The sequence below is a fragment of the Cyprinus carpio genome, chromosome A10 (genome assembly GCF_018340385.1).
Source record: "Cyprinus carpio isolate SPL01 chromosome A10, ASM1834038v1, whole genome shotgun sequence".
NCBI lineage: Eukaryota > Metazoa > Chordata > Actinopteri > Cypriniformes > Cyprinidae > Cyprinus > Cyprinus carpio.
In genome coordinates this window covers 18,086,764-18,099,178 of record NC_056581.1, presented here as the reverse complement: position 1 = coordinate 18,099,178, position 12,415 = coordinate 18,086,764, and the positions used below count along the sequence as shown (strand labels likewise).

At 36.3% G+C, this 12,415-nt stretch overlaps 1 protein-coding gene across 1 annotated transcript in view; it reads left to right on the top strand.

Moving 5' to 3' along the window:
- Positions 1-12,415, top strand: part of LOC109100437 (tetratricopeptide repeat protein 28-like) — a 259,672-nt gene that overhangs the window by 214,182 nt on the left and 33,075 nt on the right. The window contains exons 8-9 of the mRNA XM_042765599.1: positions 3,899-5,240; positions 9,794-10,317. Of these exons, the coding sequence (XP_042621533.1) occupies positions 3,899-5,240; positions 9,794-10,317 (1,866 nt within the window). The remainder of the gene's footprint in view (positions 1-3,898; positions 5,241-9,793; positions 10,318-12,415) is intronic.

Genomic DNA, 12,415 nt, shown 5'->3' with positions numbered 1-12,415 from the left:
GAGAGGGTGTTTATCAACAATCTGCTGCTTGTAAAAAAAAAAAAAAAAAAAAAAAAAACTAACCGCACTTTGCTTAGCTAAAAGTGGAAGCTGAGAATAAACACAACGTTTTCTGCAAGAGACTTAATGTAAAATTAATGCATCTGGCAAACTGTTGCCAGCCACAGTGTTCAACTGTTTTACTCTTCGTCTGAAGCCAACAACAAAGCTGACCCTAGACTCGCAAGAATCTTCAAAGTCTGCCATTTGTTTGTCCCCATTTTCCCTAGGGTTATTCAAGACTGACTCTGAGCTATAAATCATACGGCAGAATATCAGGCCTAGTTAGCATTCGCATTTGAATGGGAGGAGGCGAGACTGGAGAATGGTTTTGAGAGACAGAGACAGGAATCATAACAAAGGAAAATAGCTGTGGAACTGACATGCCTGCTGAAATACAGCTGCACTTATTATTATGTTTTTACTTTCCGTCAGCTGCTTCTTATTGCAGTCACTTTGTTTACAATTTTGGTTTCCGTTAAATAAGTAGAGTGTATGTTTGGGGTGAAGACATTAAGAGGGGTCGTTTCTAGTAGCCAATGTTTTTCTGTGTTTTCCTCGGCCTTGAACCAGCTGCAGAATGAATCACAACACCACAAACTTTGTTTTGAAGCAAAAACATGTTTGAAAATCTGAATAAAAGACAAACCTGCAGTAAAAATAATCTCATTTCCCATGGAGCATTGCAGATGACAACAATACTACAATATACAACTGCTATCTTGCATTATTTTAAGTTATAAAAACAAAATATTACTTATTTTAAGTTTATTGTGAAATAGGGAGTGAGACTGACTCAATTGTGTCATTTTCAGTGTTTTTAGCATACAGTAATTGGTTCCCCCATCTACTTTTCTGATTGGTTCATCTCTTTCTTCTTAGTGGGAATTTGTCAAAGTAAACAATTTAAACTTTTCAAAGATTTATTCATTTATTTATATTTTGTAATATTTAATATTTTTTGTATTTAAATTTTTGTAAATATATTCAATTATTTTACTAATTATTATTTTATTATACACACACACACACACACACACATATATATATATATATGTTAGTGGGAATTTGTTAAATTAAACACACGCACAGAAAAAAGAAAAGAAAACCAATAAATCTGGGTGTTTTTTCTCCCTTAACCCGGCCGTTGCGCTCTATATGCTCATTACTTATTTGATAGACATATATGAGTTATAGTCACACAGCCCTTTTTTTTCAACTTAACATCTTTCATGCATGTTTTAAAATTGTCAAGATGACATGATTTTGACTTGAAATCAGAGTAAATGCGTTCTGTTATTAAATGTATTATATTTAGAATTTAAAACATATCTGATGACTGCTGGTTTGATCGGTTGCATTTAGTTGTCAAAATCTCGTCGGGAAGTCGAGCTTTGAAGGCGAGTCCATGCTAAAGCTAATTAATTCGGAATGTCACAGCCTTTACCGAGCAGGAACGTTTGAAAAGTGACAGCTATGTAATGAGTTCAAGTAGGACATTCTCAGTAAAAATAAAATAACATGGTGTTTCAGTCATTTGGGGTTGAAGATTGTGCCATTTGAAGATTGAATTACTACATTTCACATGCATTCAGGCGAAACGACCGCCTTGGGAGGGAAGTATTTTTAATGTTTGTTTGAAGGGCTGCCCATCACTCGTTCTACATAGCAGGGCATCAAAGCTGGAAAGACATCATCAAAATCCCACTTCTGTTAATGTAGGCAGAGGCTCTTGGAGCCTGGCGTCTTCTTTAGCCAAATACTGCAGTGTTGCAATTATTATTCACCCCTTAGAGCAGATGCTGAGGAGTTTTTAACCTTTTCACTGACCTCTGATCAGTCTGAGATCCTGTTCCCAAGTCTCATTCCACCCTCTCCTGCTTGTCAGGTCTGGGGATTTAACTTTAACGATGAGGCCATATGCATTCATGCAGCGTCTGCAGGTGACTGTGTAATCCTCTTAACTGACCTATCAAAGAGGTGCTTTTTTGTTTTGTAGCCGTGATCCCATTCTTAATACAAAATGATGAAGATAAAGCCGGCTGTGGTGTGACTGTCAAACTGGTTGATATTTTGCTTTGTGTTGTTTGTTTGTTTGTGTGTTTCTTTTTTTTGTATTGTTTGATTTTTTGATTTTTTTTGAGCTATAAGCAAAAATATATTAATATATTTTCATATCATTTTTGTTATTTATTGTATTTTTTATAGAAATTTTATTTATTATAAAATGTAAACATTTTAAAGTAAACAAATACAATTTTACATAATCATTTTTAGTTTTATAAATTTTAAGCTAAGTGGCAAACCACAAGCATGCCACATTTTTAGAACAACTGCTGTAAATGATCCATTAGCTTACGTAGTTTGTGCACATAAACACTCCCTACTGTTTATGAATTAATAGCAGTCCCTTCTGTTAATTTGCAGACAGTAAGGAGTATTTATGTCCTGACAGTGTAGAATTGTTCAGCTCAGCATTTCTGTTTTTAGCTCAAGGAAGTTTTTTAGGTCTGGTTAGTTTTGTGTTTCTAGCAATCACATTGGACCAATATAAAAGTGTTTAAAAGTACAAGCAGGACCAGTTATTTAAAAACAGAACTGCAGGTGTTGGTTTCTTTCATCAAAGGTTTTGTGTCTGGCACATGCCACTGCACACATCTTAAAGGATTCATTTTTTTTAAACAAGCTTCTGTCTGAAGCTTTGCTCACTGATAAATGAAGAATCATGGGGTTAAGTATTGATAATTAGCCACTGAAGACTGGGGGCTATTTTAGGATAAAATATTTGTGAATAGAGAAGAGCTCTAATGGGCCCTCAGTGTCAGGATACCAGCTTGGCACTGGATCTAATTGGATTTACCACATGCTGGTAATCCTGCCTTGGCACATGAGTATTGACACTGAGCAGATGGGCAACCCCTCACCCATTCTGATACCCCCCGTTGCCTCTTGCTTCCACACATGCAGAAGGACACACTCATGGCCTGTGACTCAGTCAGCAGACCGAATGAGTTCCCTCAAGATGCCAAGCCACTCTATCAACAGTGGCTCCACATCTCTCTAAAAAACACTTTTATCTCGCACACTACTTTCCTCCAGTGTGTTTTCATTGGCATCCTATTCCCAGAACAAATTTTCGGGTCAGCCGGCATCTCTGACAATTACACAAATGGTCTCCACAGACTTCCCAGTTTTGCCCCAGTGACACGTCTTGTTTTCCACTCATCCCAGCAGTTTTCCTTATCCCCAATAGTTAGCTCTGATTTTCAAAGGAAAAGAAACCCGGTTAAAGCATACAACAATGTGGGAGCCAACTGGTGTTGACCACAATTAAAGTTTCCCATTGCTAGTGCCCTCAAACCCTTTTTCCATCAGAAGTATTCATTAGCCTTTTTCCTACCCTGATCCTCTACTTTCCCTGTAATGTTATGACGGTAATGATAATTTTGTGGAAAAATGGTCAGGCAACATTAGGGGGACCCAAAATTTGCAAGAAGTCTGCCAGGACTGAGCAGATCTGGCTGTTTTGATTGTCATCGCCTCATATTGGCATATCTTTGGGGCGCAGAACTTTGATTAAAGGCGAGTCGAGACACAAATCAGATCAGATCTCCTTTTTAATTAAAAGATATTTCTACAAATGTCAGTGGGCATTCTCAGATCTTATTTCCTTTTTTTCCCAGTTAGAAGATTTGCTTGGGGTACGTTGTAATTCATGGCTTTTTAAATGAAAAACTTAATCTTTAGCCTCTTTAACAGATGAAGAGGGATGGGAGATATTGAAAAGCCATTTTGGTTATCCTGTGGAGCATGATAAGCACAATTCGATTGAATGGAACTATTCTTTTCTTCTTCACAGGAATCATTTACCAGATGAAAGGGGACTACGAGACTGCTCTGAAGCTGCACAAGGCTCATCTATCCATTGCCCAAGAGCTAAATGACTATGCGGCCCAGGGCAGAGCGTATGGAAACATGGGCAATGCTTACAATGCCCTCGGTGCCTTTGACCAGGCGGTACGCTACCACAGACAAGAGCTGCAGATTTCCATGGAGGTTAACGATCGTGCCTCGCAGGCTTCAACACATGGTAACCTGGCAGTGGCGTACCAGGCTCTGGGGGCGCATGATCGAGCCTTGCAACATTACCAGAATCATCTGAACATTGCTCGAGAGTTGAGGGACATCCAGAGTGAGGCTCGTGCTTTGGGCAACTTGGGTAATTTTCACTGCTCTCGGGGAGAGTTTCCCCAAGCCGTACCCTACTATGAACAGTACCTAAGGCTTTCCCCGGACTTGCAGGATATGGAGAGCGAGGGTAAGGTCTGCCACAATTTGGGATATGCACATTACTGTCTGGGAAACTTCCAGGAGGCAGTGAAGTACTACGAACAAGATCTAGCACTTGCTAAGGACCTCCATGATAAGTTAAGTCAAGCCAAAGCCTACTGTAATCTGGGCCTGGCCTTCAAGGCTCTTGGTGACTACAGCAAGGCGGAGGAATGCCAGAAGTACCTTCTTTCCTTGGCGCAGTCGCTGAACAACTCGCAGGCTCGATTCCGCGCCTTGGGCAACCTGGGAGACATCTTCCTTTGTAAGAAGGACGTTCCCGGAGCTGTCAAGTTTTATGAGCAGCAGCTGTCCTTGGCACACCAAGTCAAGGATCGCAAGATGGAGGCGAACGCCTACGCCGCGTTAGGCGCCGCCTACCGGATGCTACAGAAATATGACAAGGCCTTAGGGTACCACACCCAGGAACTTGAGGTGTACCAGGAGCAGGGTGACATCCAGGGAGAGTGCCAGGCACATGGACACCTCGCAGCCGTCTACATGTCTCTTGGAAAGTACACCATGGCCTTTAAATGCTACGAGGAGCAACTTGAGCTTGGCCAGCGACTGAAGGACCCCAGCGTTGAGGCCCAGGTTTATGGTAACATGGGAATTACGAAAATGAACATGGGAGTAATGGAGGAAGCCATTGGCTATTTTGAGCAACAGTTGGCAATGTTGCAGCAGCTCAGTGGCAACGAGGCCGTGCTGGACCGTGGTCGTGCTTATGGGAACTTGGGAGACTGCTATGACTCGCTGGGAGATTTTGAAGAGGCAATTAAATATTATGACCAGTATCTCTCTGTGGCACAGAGCCTCAACCATATGCAAGACCAGGAGAAGGCATACAGAGGTCTTGGTAATGGACACAGGTAAGAATTCAAAACCATTTTTGTGTTATTTCTCATTTTACACTGGCTCAAAAATGTACTTGGACACACAAATGATACTTAGATAGAAACCACATTGAACTATGTTGCATCTGCAAACAAATGATTTTTATTAGTTTTTTCTTTCAAAATATCCTTAAGATAAGCAACTTGTTTTCATAGTTTGGATCTTAATTATAAGTGTATTTTGTCTCACTGCACTGGCAGATTTTTCACTTGTTTTTAACTTGTTTATAACATGAAACAAGTGTAAAAATATGCCAGTGCAGTAAGACAAAAATGACCTAATATCTTATGCAGTGTTGCTTCTTGATTAAATTATATCTTGTTTTAAGGATTTTCGAATATTTTAAAATAAAACAAGTCAAAAAATTATCATTAAGATGTCTCTTTTTAATGTCCTGAACTACATTTGTGGTAAATGTATGTTGTATTTTGAGAGAATTTTTATAAATTTTATCTGGAAAATAAGACGAATGCGGTATATAGACATGTACATGTTTTGATTTTAAACCTAACAAACTTCTTTTGGCAAAATGCCTCTTGATTTGATATTCTATTATCTATGTCATTTTTAAGTGACATAAAAGGATAGTTTATCCAAGAATGAAAATTATGATTTGCCTTCAAAGTTGTTTTAAATCTGTCTCTGTGTTGAGCACAAAAGAAGTTTTGAACAGTGTTTCTGTTATTTATTTATTTTTTTTTCTATTTTTTCATTGGGATTCAAAACAACACTAGACCCCATTGACTCATTTTTATTTAGAATGACATGAGGTGAGGTAAACTGACAATTGTAATGTTTGGGTAAACTATTCCTTCAAGTGCCTAATTAATTGTTGACGCCACTGTAAAAAATGTACAAAAGCACTTGTCGTACTTAAGTGTAATATGCTCTTAGACATGATTAGATTACTTTTTTTTAACATAGTGTGAATGATTTATTAGCATTCTGGAGCTGTGGAGTCTTGTGATGATGCAACAGGCTGCTTGTTATTCCAGTTGCTTCAGTCTGATAGAGGCACTAACTGCATCAGGCGACATGAGGACTGACACCATGAGGTCAACAGGCGGATACTGAACGCTTACACAACATGCAACAGATTTAAAATGGAATTGTTTTGTATCAGAGCATGACCCCACCTTCAACATGCATGCGCTTTGGATAAAAGCGTCTGCTAAATGATTAAATGTAAATGTAGTTTAGTACAGTGTAATGACAGTTTTTGTGGTTGTACGCATTTAAACAGAGATGCGTACAGCATGCTTGTTGCTTGAGTGTATTAGCAGGAGAATCTCTTCAAATGTTAACTTGCCACACTCATGGGCATCTCTAAACAAAAAAAAAAAAAAAAAAAAATATATATATATATTATATATATATATATAATATATATCCAAGGAAGCCAGAAAACCTAGGGAGTTGTGATGGATATATATATATATATAAAAATATATATATATATATCTATCATGTGATATATATGGCACTGGCGCCAACATACCTAAAAAGACTAGTTTTTTTTTTTTTTTATATATATATATATATTGCACTTTTTTTTTTTTTTTTAGTTGCACTTATTTTTTGTATCTAATTTATACTTTAGTAGCAAACAAGCAAACTTGGAGTTCAGTTTGTTTCTGTGAATCATTTCAAACTGATTAGAGACTTGAATCGATTCACTAATGTTGAGCCACTGCATTGCAAATACAGAAATAATGAATATATAATATATTTAGCTGTTGATTACAATACTTTTGTCATCAACAGCAGATTTATTGTTTTATGATTTAATTTCAAACCTAGCAAACTTCTTTTAGTGAAATAAATCCTGGTTCGGTATTCTGTTATCTAACCAAAATGGCATTCATACCGTTTTTGAAAATTTTTGAGAGATAATGCAAACAAATCTTTGAGTTTTGAATCGCTAATGTAATTGCTAATGTTGAGCAATGCAAATACATAACTATTGAAAATATAATGCATTTATCTCGATCCCAATTTATGATTTTTTTTTTCAAAATATAATTTTGTCTTAATAATTGGCTTGTTTCAAACACCACCAAAAATCCTAATGCAGAGTTACATAATACTTTTAATCTTCAGCAATCTTTGATTGATATTTGATATTGAAATACATATTTTGTTTGATATTTTGTTATTAGATGTAATAGCATTCAAGTGATTTAAAGAGAAAATTCACCCAAAAATGAATAGTGACTCAGTTTTAAAACTCTTAATTCTAAAATTAATTTGCTTGATCTCTCAAAAATGCAAGCTGTTGTGTGGGCAGCTGTGCACTCCATACATGTCTACCCAGCATCCTCAGCGTGATCCGCCACACATCCATTTTAATTAACATCCAATCAGCCCTTTAAGCGTTCCAGCTCCCATTACAAACCCTAGTGGATGCTGCTTACCTACGAGTATATGGGCATGGAAATATGATGAATGGTTTGCTGCAGGGGCCTGTCAAAGCTCGACGCTGAGGATTGTGGGAAGAGAACTCACACCAGGCCTGCAACGAGCCAAGCTCATCCAAACCCAAACCCCCGTCCTTCCCGCGGTCCAACGGGAAGGTAAATTACACTGTCAGTTGTGACAATGCGCTTGCACTCCCCTCAGCGGAGAGGAGCTTTACCTCAGATAGCACAGAAGAATCCAACAAGAACCTCATTAAAGGCCCACGTTAAAAGCTATTTGTTTCATTTACATTGAAATGAGGCAGGGCCTTTCAACAAGACTGATGTTGCTGTAATTTCAAGTGACAGGACAACAAGGGGTAATGATACATTGCTTTTATGCTACATAAGTAGTGAGCGAGTCCCCGGCCTGTATGAATTAAGCCTGGTTTTGTTATTCCACAGAGAGCTGGTACTGAAGCCCGTTTCAAACCTGCTCTCCCGAAGGATGAGAGCGTATAGACTGCATTTCTCTTTCTAAATGAAGTTGCATCAGTGCTTTCCTGCTACCTGTGTGTTGCTGGAATAGCTCATATTGATCTAAAGCATGCCGTCCCTCGCGATTCCCTCACATTCAGTATTTTAGCAGCGTTAAACTAGACTGCATTTTGAGATTCTGTTTCATGTGAGAAGGTTCATATTCAAAGGAATACATAAATCTCCAAATCGCTCTGTAAATTTGATATCAGCTTGTAAACATTCTGGAATTTATTAGAGGTAAATTGAAATTTACATTGCATTTATTTCTATTTGATTATACCACAGTCTGGAAGCAGACACACTGCGAGCTAATAAAGCAATAAGCCGTAAGCCAGATTTAACCGCAGTAAAATCACTGAAATGTTATTACATGAAATGAAAAGTTCCAGCACTAAAATCGAATTGGATGAAATATGCAAGTGGTGACATCAGTTGAATTGTATATAAAATGGAATTTTATGGAATTTGAATGTGGTTACATCAGTTGAATTGTTTATATTGGTGACATCAGTTGAATTGTATATATTTTACTATATTACTACATTATTTTACTATATTATATTTTTTGTTTTGAAGAAAGGTTTTTTTTTATACAGTATATGCACACTTATGACCACACTTCAATTGAATATTAATATATAATTATTATTATATATTTTAAATTTTATATAATAACCAATCAGATTTTTCAGTATTTTGGATTTACTCTTTTTTTACTATACGTGTACAATTACTGTAAAATAAAATACATTTTAATTGTAATTAAATAATATTTTGTTAAAATTAAATACATTATATATATAGCTTTTTGTTTTGTGTGGGAGTGGGTTGTTTTTTGTTTTTTGTTTTTTATTTATAATTTGTAATTTTTATTTTTACTGAAATGTTTAATATTAATAATTATTGAATAGATATTGTCATCTTTTTTCATATTGCTGTTGATGTGCTTTTTTTGTTTGTTTATTTTTTTTTACAATTTACTGAAGTTGCAAATATATGCATACCTGTAAAAAAAAGTCAATCAAATTTAAACTTTTATAATTATTAATTAATTCATTTACAATTTTACTGTCAAGTATTTTAGTATTTTAGATCTCTTCTTTTACTGTGTGTGTAAAATGTTTAGAAAATAATTTATAATTTTATTAGTAGTAGAAGTAATTAATTTTGAGATATTACTATTACGCACACTATTATACATAATATTTATTTATTTGTTTGTTTATATATTCACTCACAATGTCAAGTCAAATTTCTTTGAATAGTGTTTTTAACAATACACACTGGTCAATAGCAGTTTTACAGAAAATCATGATGTTTTATAATATATTAATATCTTCAAGCCTCATAGTCACATTTAGCAGATTAGAGCTGTGTGACAATATACTTTTTGTGATGCTATAAACAATCGCTGTACATGAGTCCTACTGTATGTAAGTAGATAAAGTTGGATATACTTACATATCCAGCCTTATATAAAGAGCTGTGTGATAATGTATTTAAAGTGTGTCTCAACCAATCAGATTGTTCAGTTTTATCAAAGTATTTCCTCTTATTATATATGTATAATGTTGGTTTGCTGTGTTTGTCAGGGCGATGGGGAACCTTCAGCAGTCTCTGGTGTGTTTCGAGAAGCGGCTGGTGGTGGCGCATGAGCTGGGAGAGTGTGGAGGAAAAGCTCAGGCGTATGGAGAACTGGGCAGCTTGCACAGCCAGCTGGGTAACTACGAGCAGGCCATCTCCTGCCTGGAGCGGCAGCTCGCCATCGCCCGCGACACCCAAGATCGACTGCTGGAGGGCGACGCCAGCTGCGGCCTGGGTGCCGTGTACCAGCTGATGGGCGAACACGACACAGCCCTTCAGTTTCACCAGCTGGACCTCCAGATCGGGGAGGAGACGGGCAGCGGCAGCTGTCAGGGACGGGCCTACGGAAACCTGGGACTCACTTACGAGTCGCTGGGTAATTTTGAGCGTGCCGTGGTGTATCAGGAGCAGCACCTGAGCATCGCGGCACAGACCAATGACCTGGTGGCCAAAACTCTGGCCTACAGCAGCCTGGGACGAACGCACCACGCTCTGCAGAACTACTCGCAGTCCGTCATGTACCTGCAGGAAGGTAAGAGACACTTCTGTGACGACAAGATCACAGTGGTTCAGTGATAAAGTTCTATTCTGTCAAACTGAGATCCATGTTATTATGCAGTTGCTAAGGTGTTTGGAGTGTTGCTATGCGGTTGCTAGGGTAGTTGTTTACAGGCACAAGTCAAAAGAGTCTCTATGATATATAGTCGGGTTTCCATTCACATATTTTTATGCAAACATTGTGATATTGCATAGAATGGGCTGGATACAAACACCAGATAAAATGTTCATCATGTGCATCATTTTTTTTTTTTTTTTTTTAGAAAAGAACAATTTTAAATTTAATAATATTAGAAATTTTTATCTATCTATCTCTCTATTTATCTGAGAAAATAATAATTTCATATTAATAATTATTGATTATATATTGTCATCTTATATTGCAGCTGATGTTACACATACGCATATATTATACATAATATTTATTTATCTATTTACAGTGTCAAGTCAAATTTATTTGTATAGCGCTTTTCATAATTTTGTATAAACGGTTATACATATTTCCAGGATTCTTTGATAAATAGAAAGTTCGAAAGAACAGCAATTATTTAAAATATAAATCTTATATAACATTATACATGTATTTACTGTCACTTTTGATCAATTTAATGCATCTTTGCTTAATAAAAATTTAAGTTTCTTTTAAAAAAAAAATCTTACTGACCCCATACTTTAGGTTGGATAATGTTTTATTTGATGAGAATCAAATGAATAAATGACTGATGAATTCATTCAGATGATTGGCTACCTCTCAGCATATATATATATATATATATATATATATATATATTTTTTTTTTTTTTTGCATAAATTACATTCATAACTTAAATGGAAACAGGTGAAGGAAGGCTCTGAGATATGTTTGCCTGTTTAATTGTCATCATTTTTTGCAATGTAGACGTTTAAATGCATTTCTTTTGGTTTTGGAGTGAATATATGATTTCCACTTTCAGATCTTTATTCATTTGAAGGTGAAATGACTAAAGTTGTTAGGAAGTTGTTGATTGAGGTACAGACGTCACGTTTAAGCTCTGAAGCGCATGTTTACAGACTCAGAGAGACATCTGGTGCTTCGCTCCCACAAGAGGACATTGAGATTCAGCTCATTTGTTTGGCTTCTGGTGCCACTCTGAACCAGGGCGTGTTATTAATTGAGCCTTATGTCACTATAATAATCCTATTTGAGACATATTCATAGAGAGAGCGCTCAGCCATAGATGACCAACGTGGAGCATTTTGTTGGAAAGGTTTGTAGTTGAATTACTGATGTCCCCTTTAAAAAAAACCCTGCCGGTCTTTCCGAAATGACTTTCTGTCAGCCGTCAGGAACAGAGTGGCTCACGGGCGGCCGTTCACTCAGATGATGCTCTAATCACCTTCATCCAGGACTTTTGAGTATTACCTTACTGCTTTCCTGCTGTGAGAGAGCAGCGAGAGAATGGGAAAAGGCCAGATGCATGTCCGCTACACCAAAGGCCACCGTGTCCCTCCGTCTGACAGCCAATTAACTGAGAGTGGCCTCCTCGTGAGCGGCAGACGGGAGGAAACTCTCGCTCTCACATCAGTTTGGCGTTTGTGAGATTAGAGTTGTGTAGAGATGGACACATGTGGGACGGTGAGCTCTAGAATGTCTGGTTCTGCTCATTGTGTGTCCGGCTGAAGGTTACCTGTTTATATATACATATTTCTAACTTTACTTTTTTATTTATTTTATTTTTAGACATCGTTTACATTTCTATTTATTTATACATATTAAACATTTTATTTAATATATATATATATATAATTTATGTATAAAAAATTATATTTGTATGTTTTGTGTTTATTTTATTTATTTATACATATTTTTGCATTTATACTAATTTCTACATATTTTTATTTTACATTTTTATTTATTTATTTTTTAATTATGTAGATAGACAGATATTTCATTGTAAATTTCTGTTTATTTAATTTATATATACATTTTTACTTATTTACGTATAGATTTTTTACATTTTTATTTTTACATTTTAGTTTTCTTTTATATATATATATATATATATATTATATATATATATATATATATATAT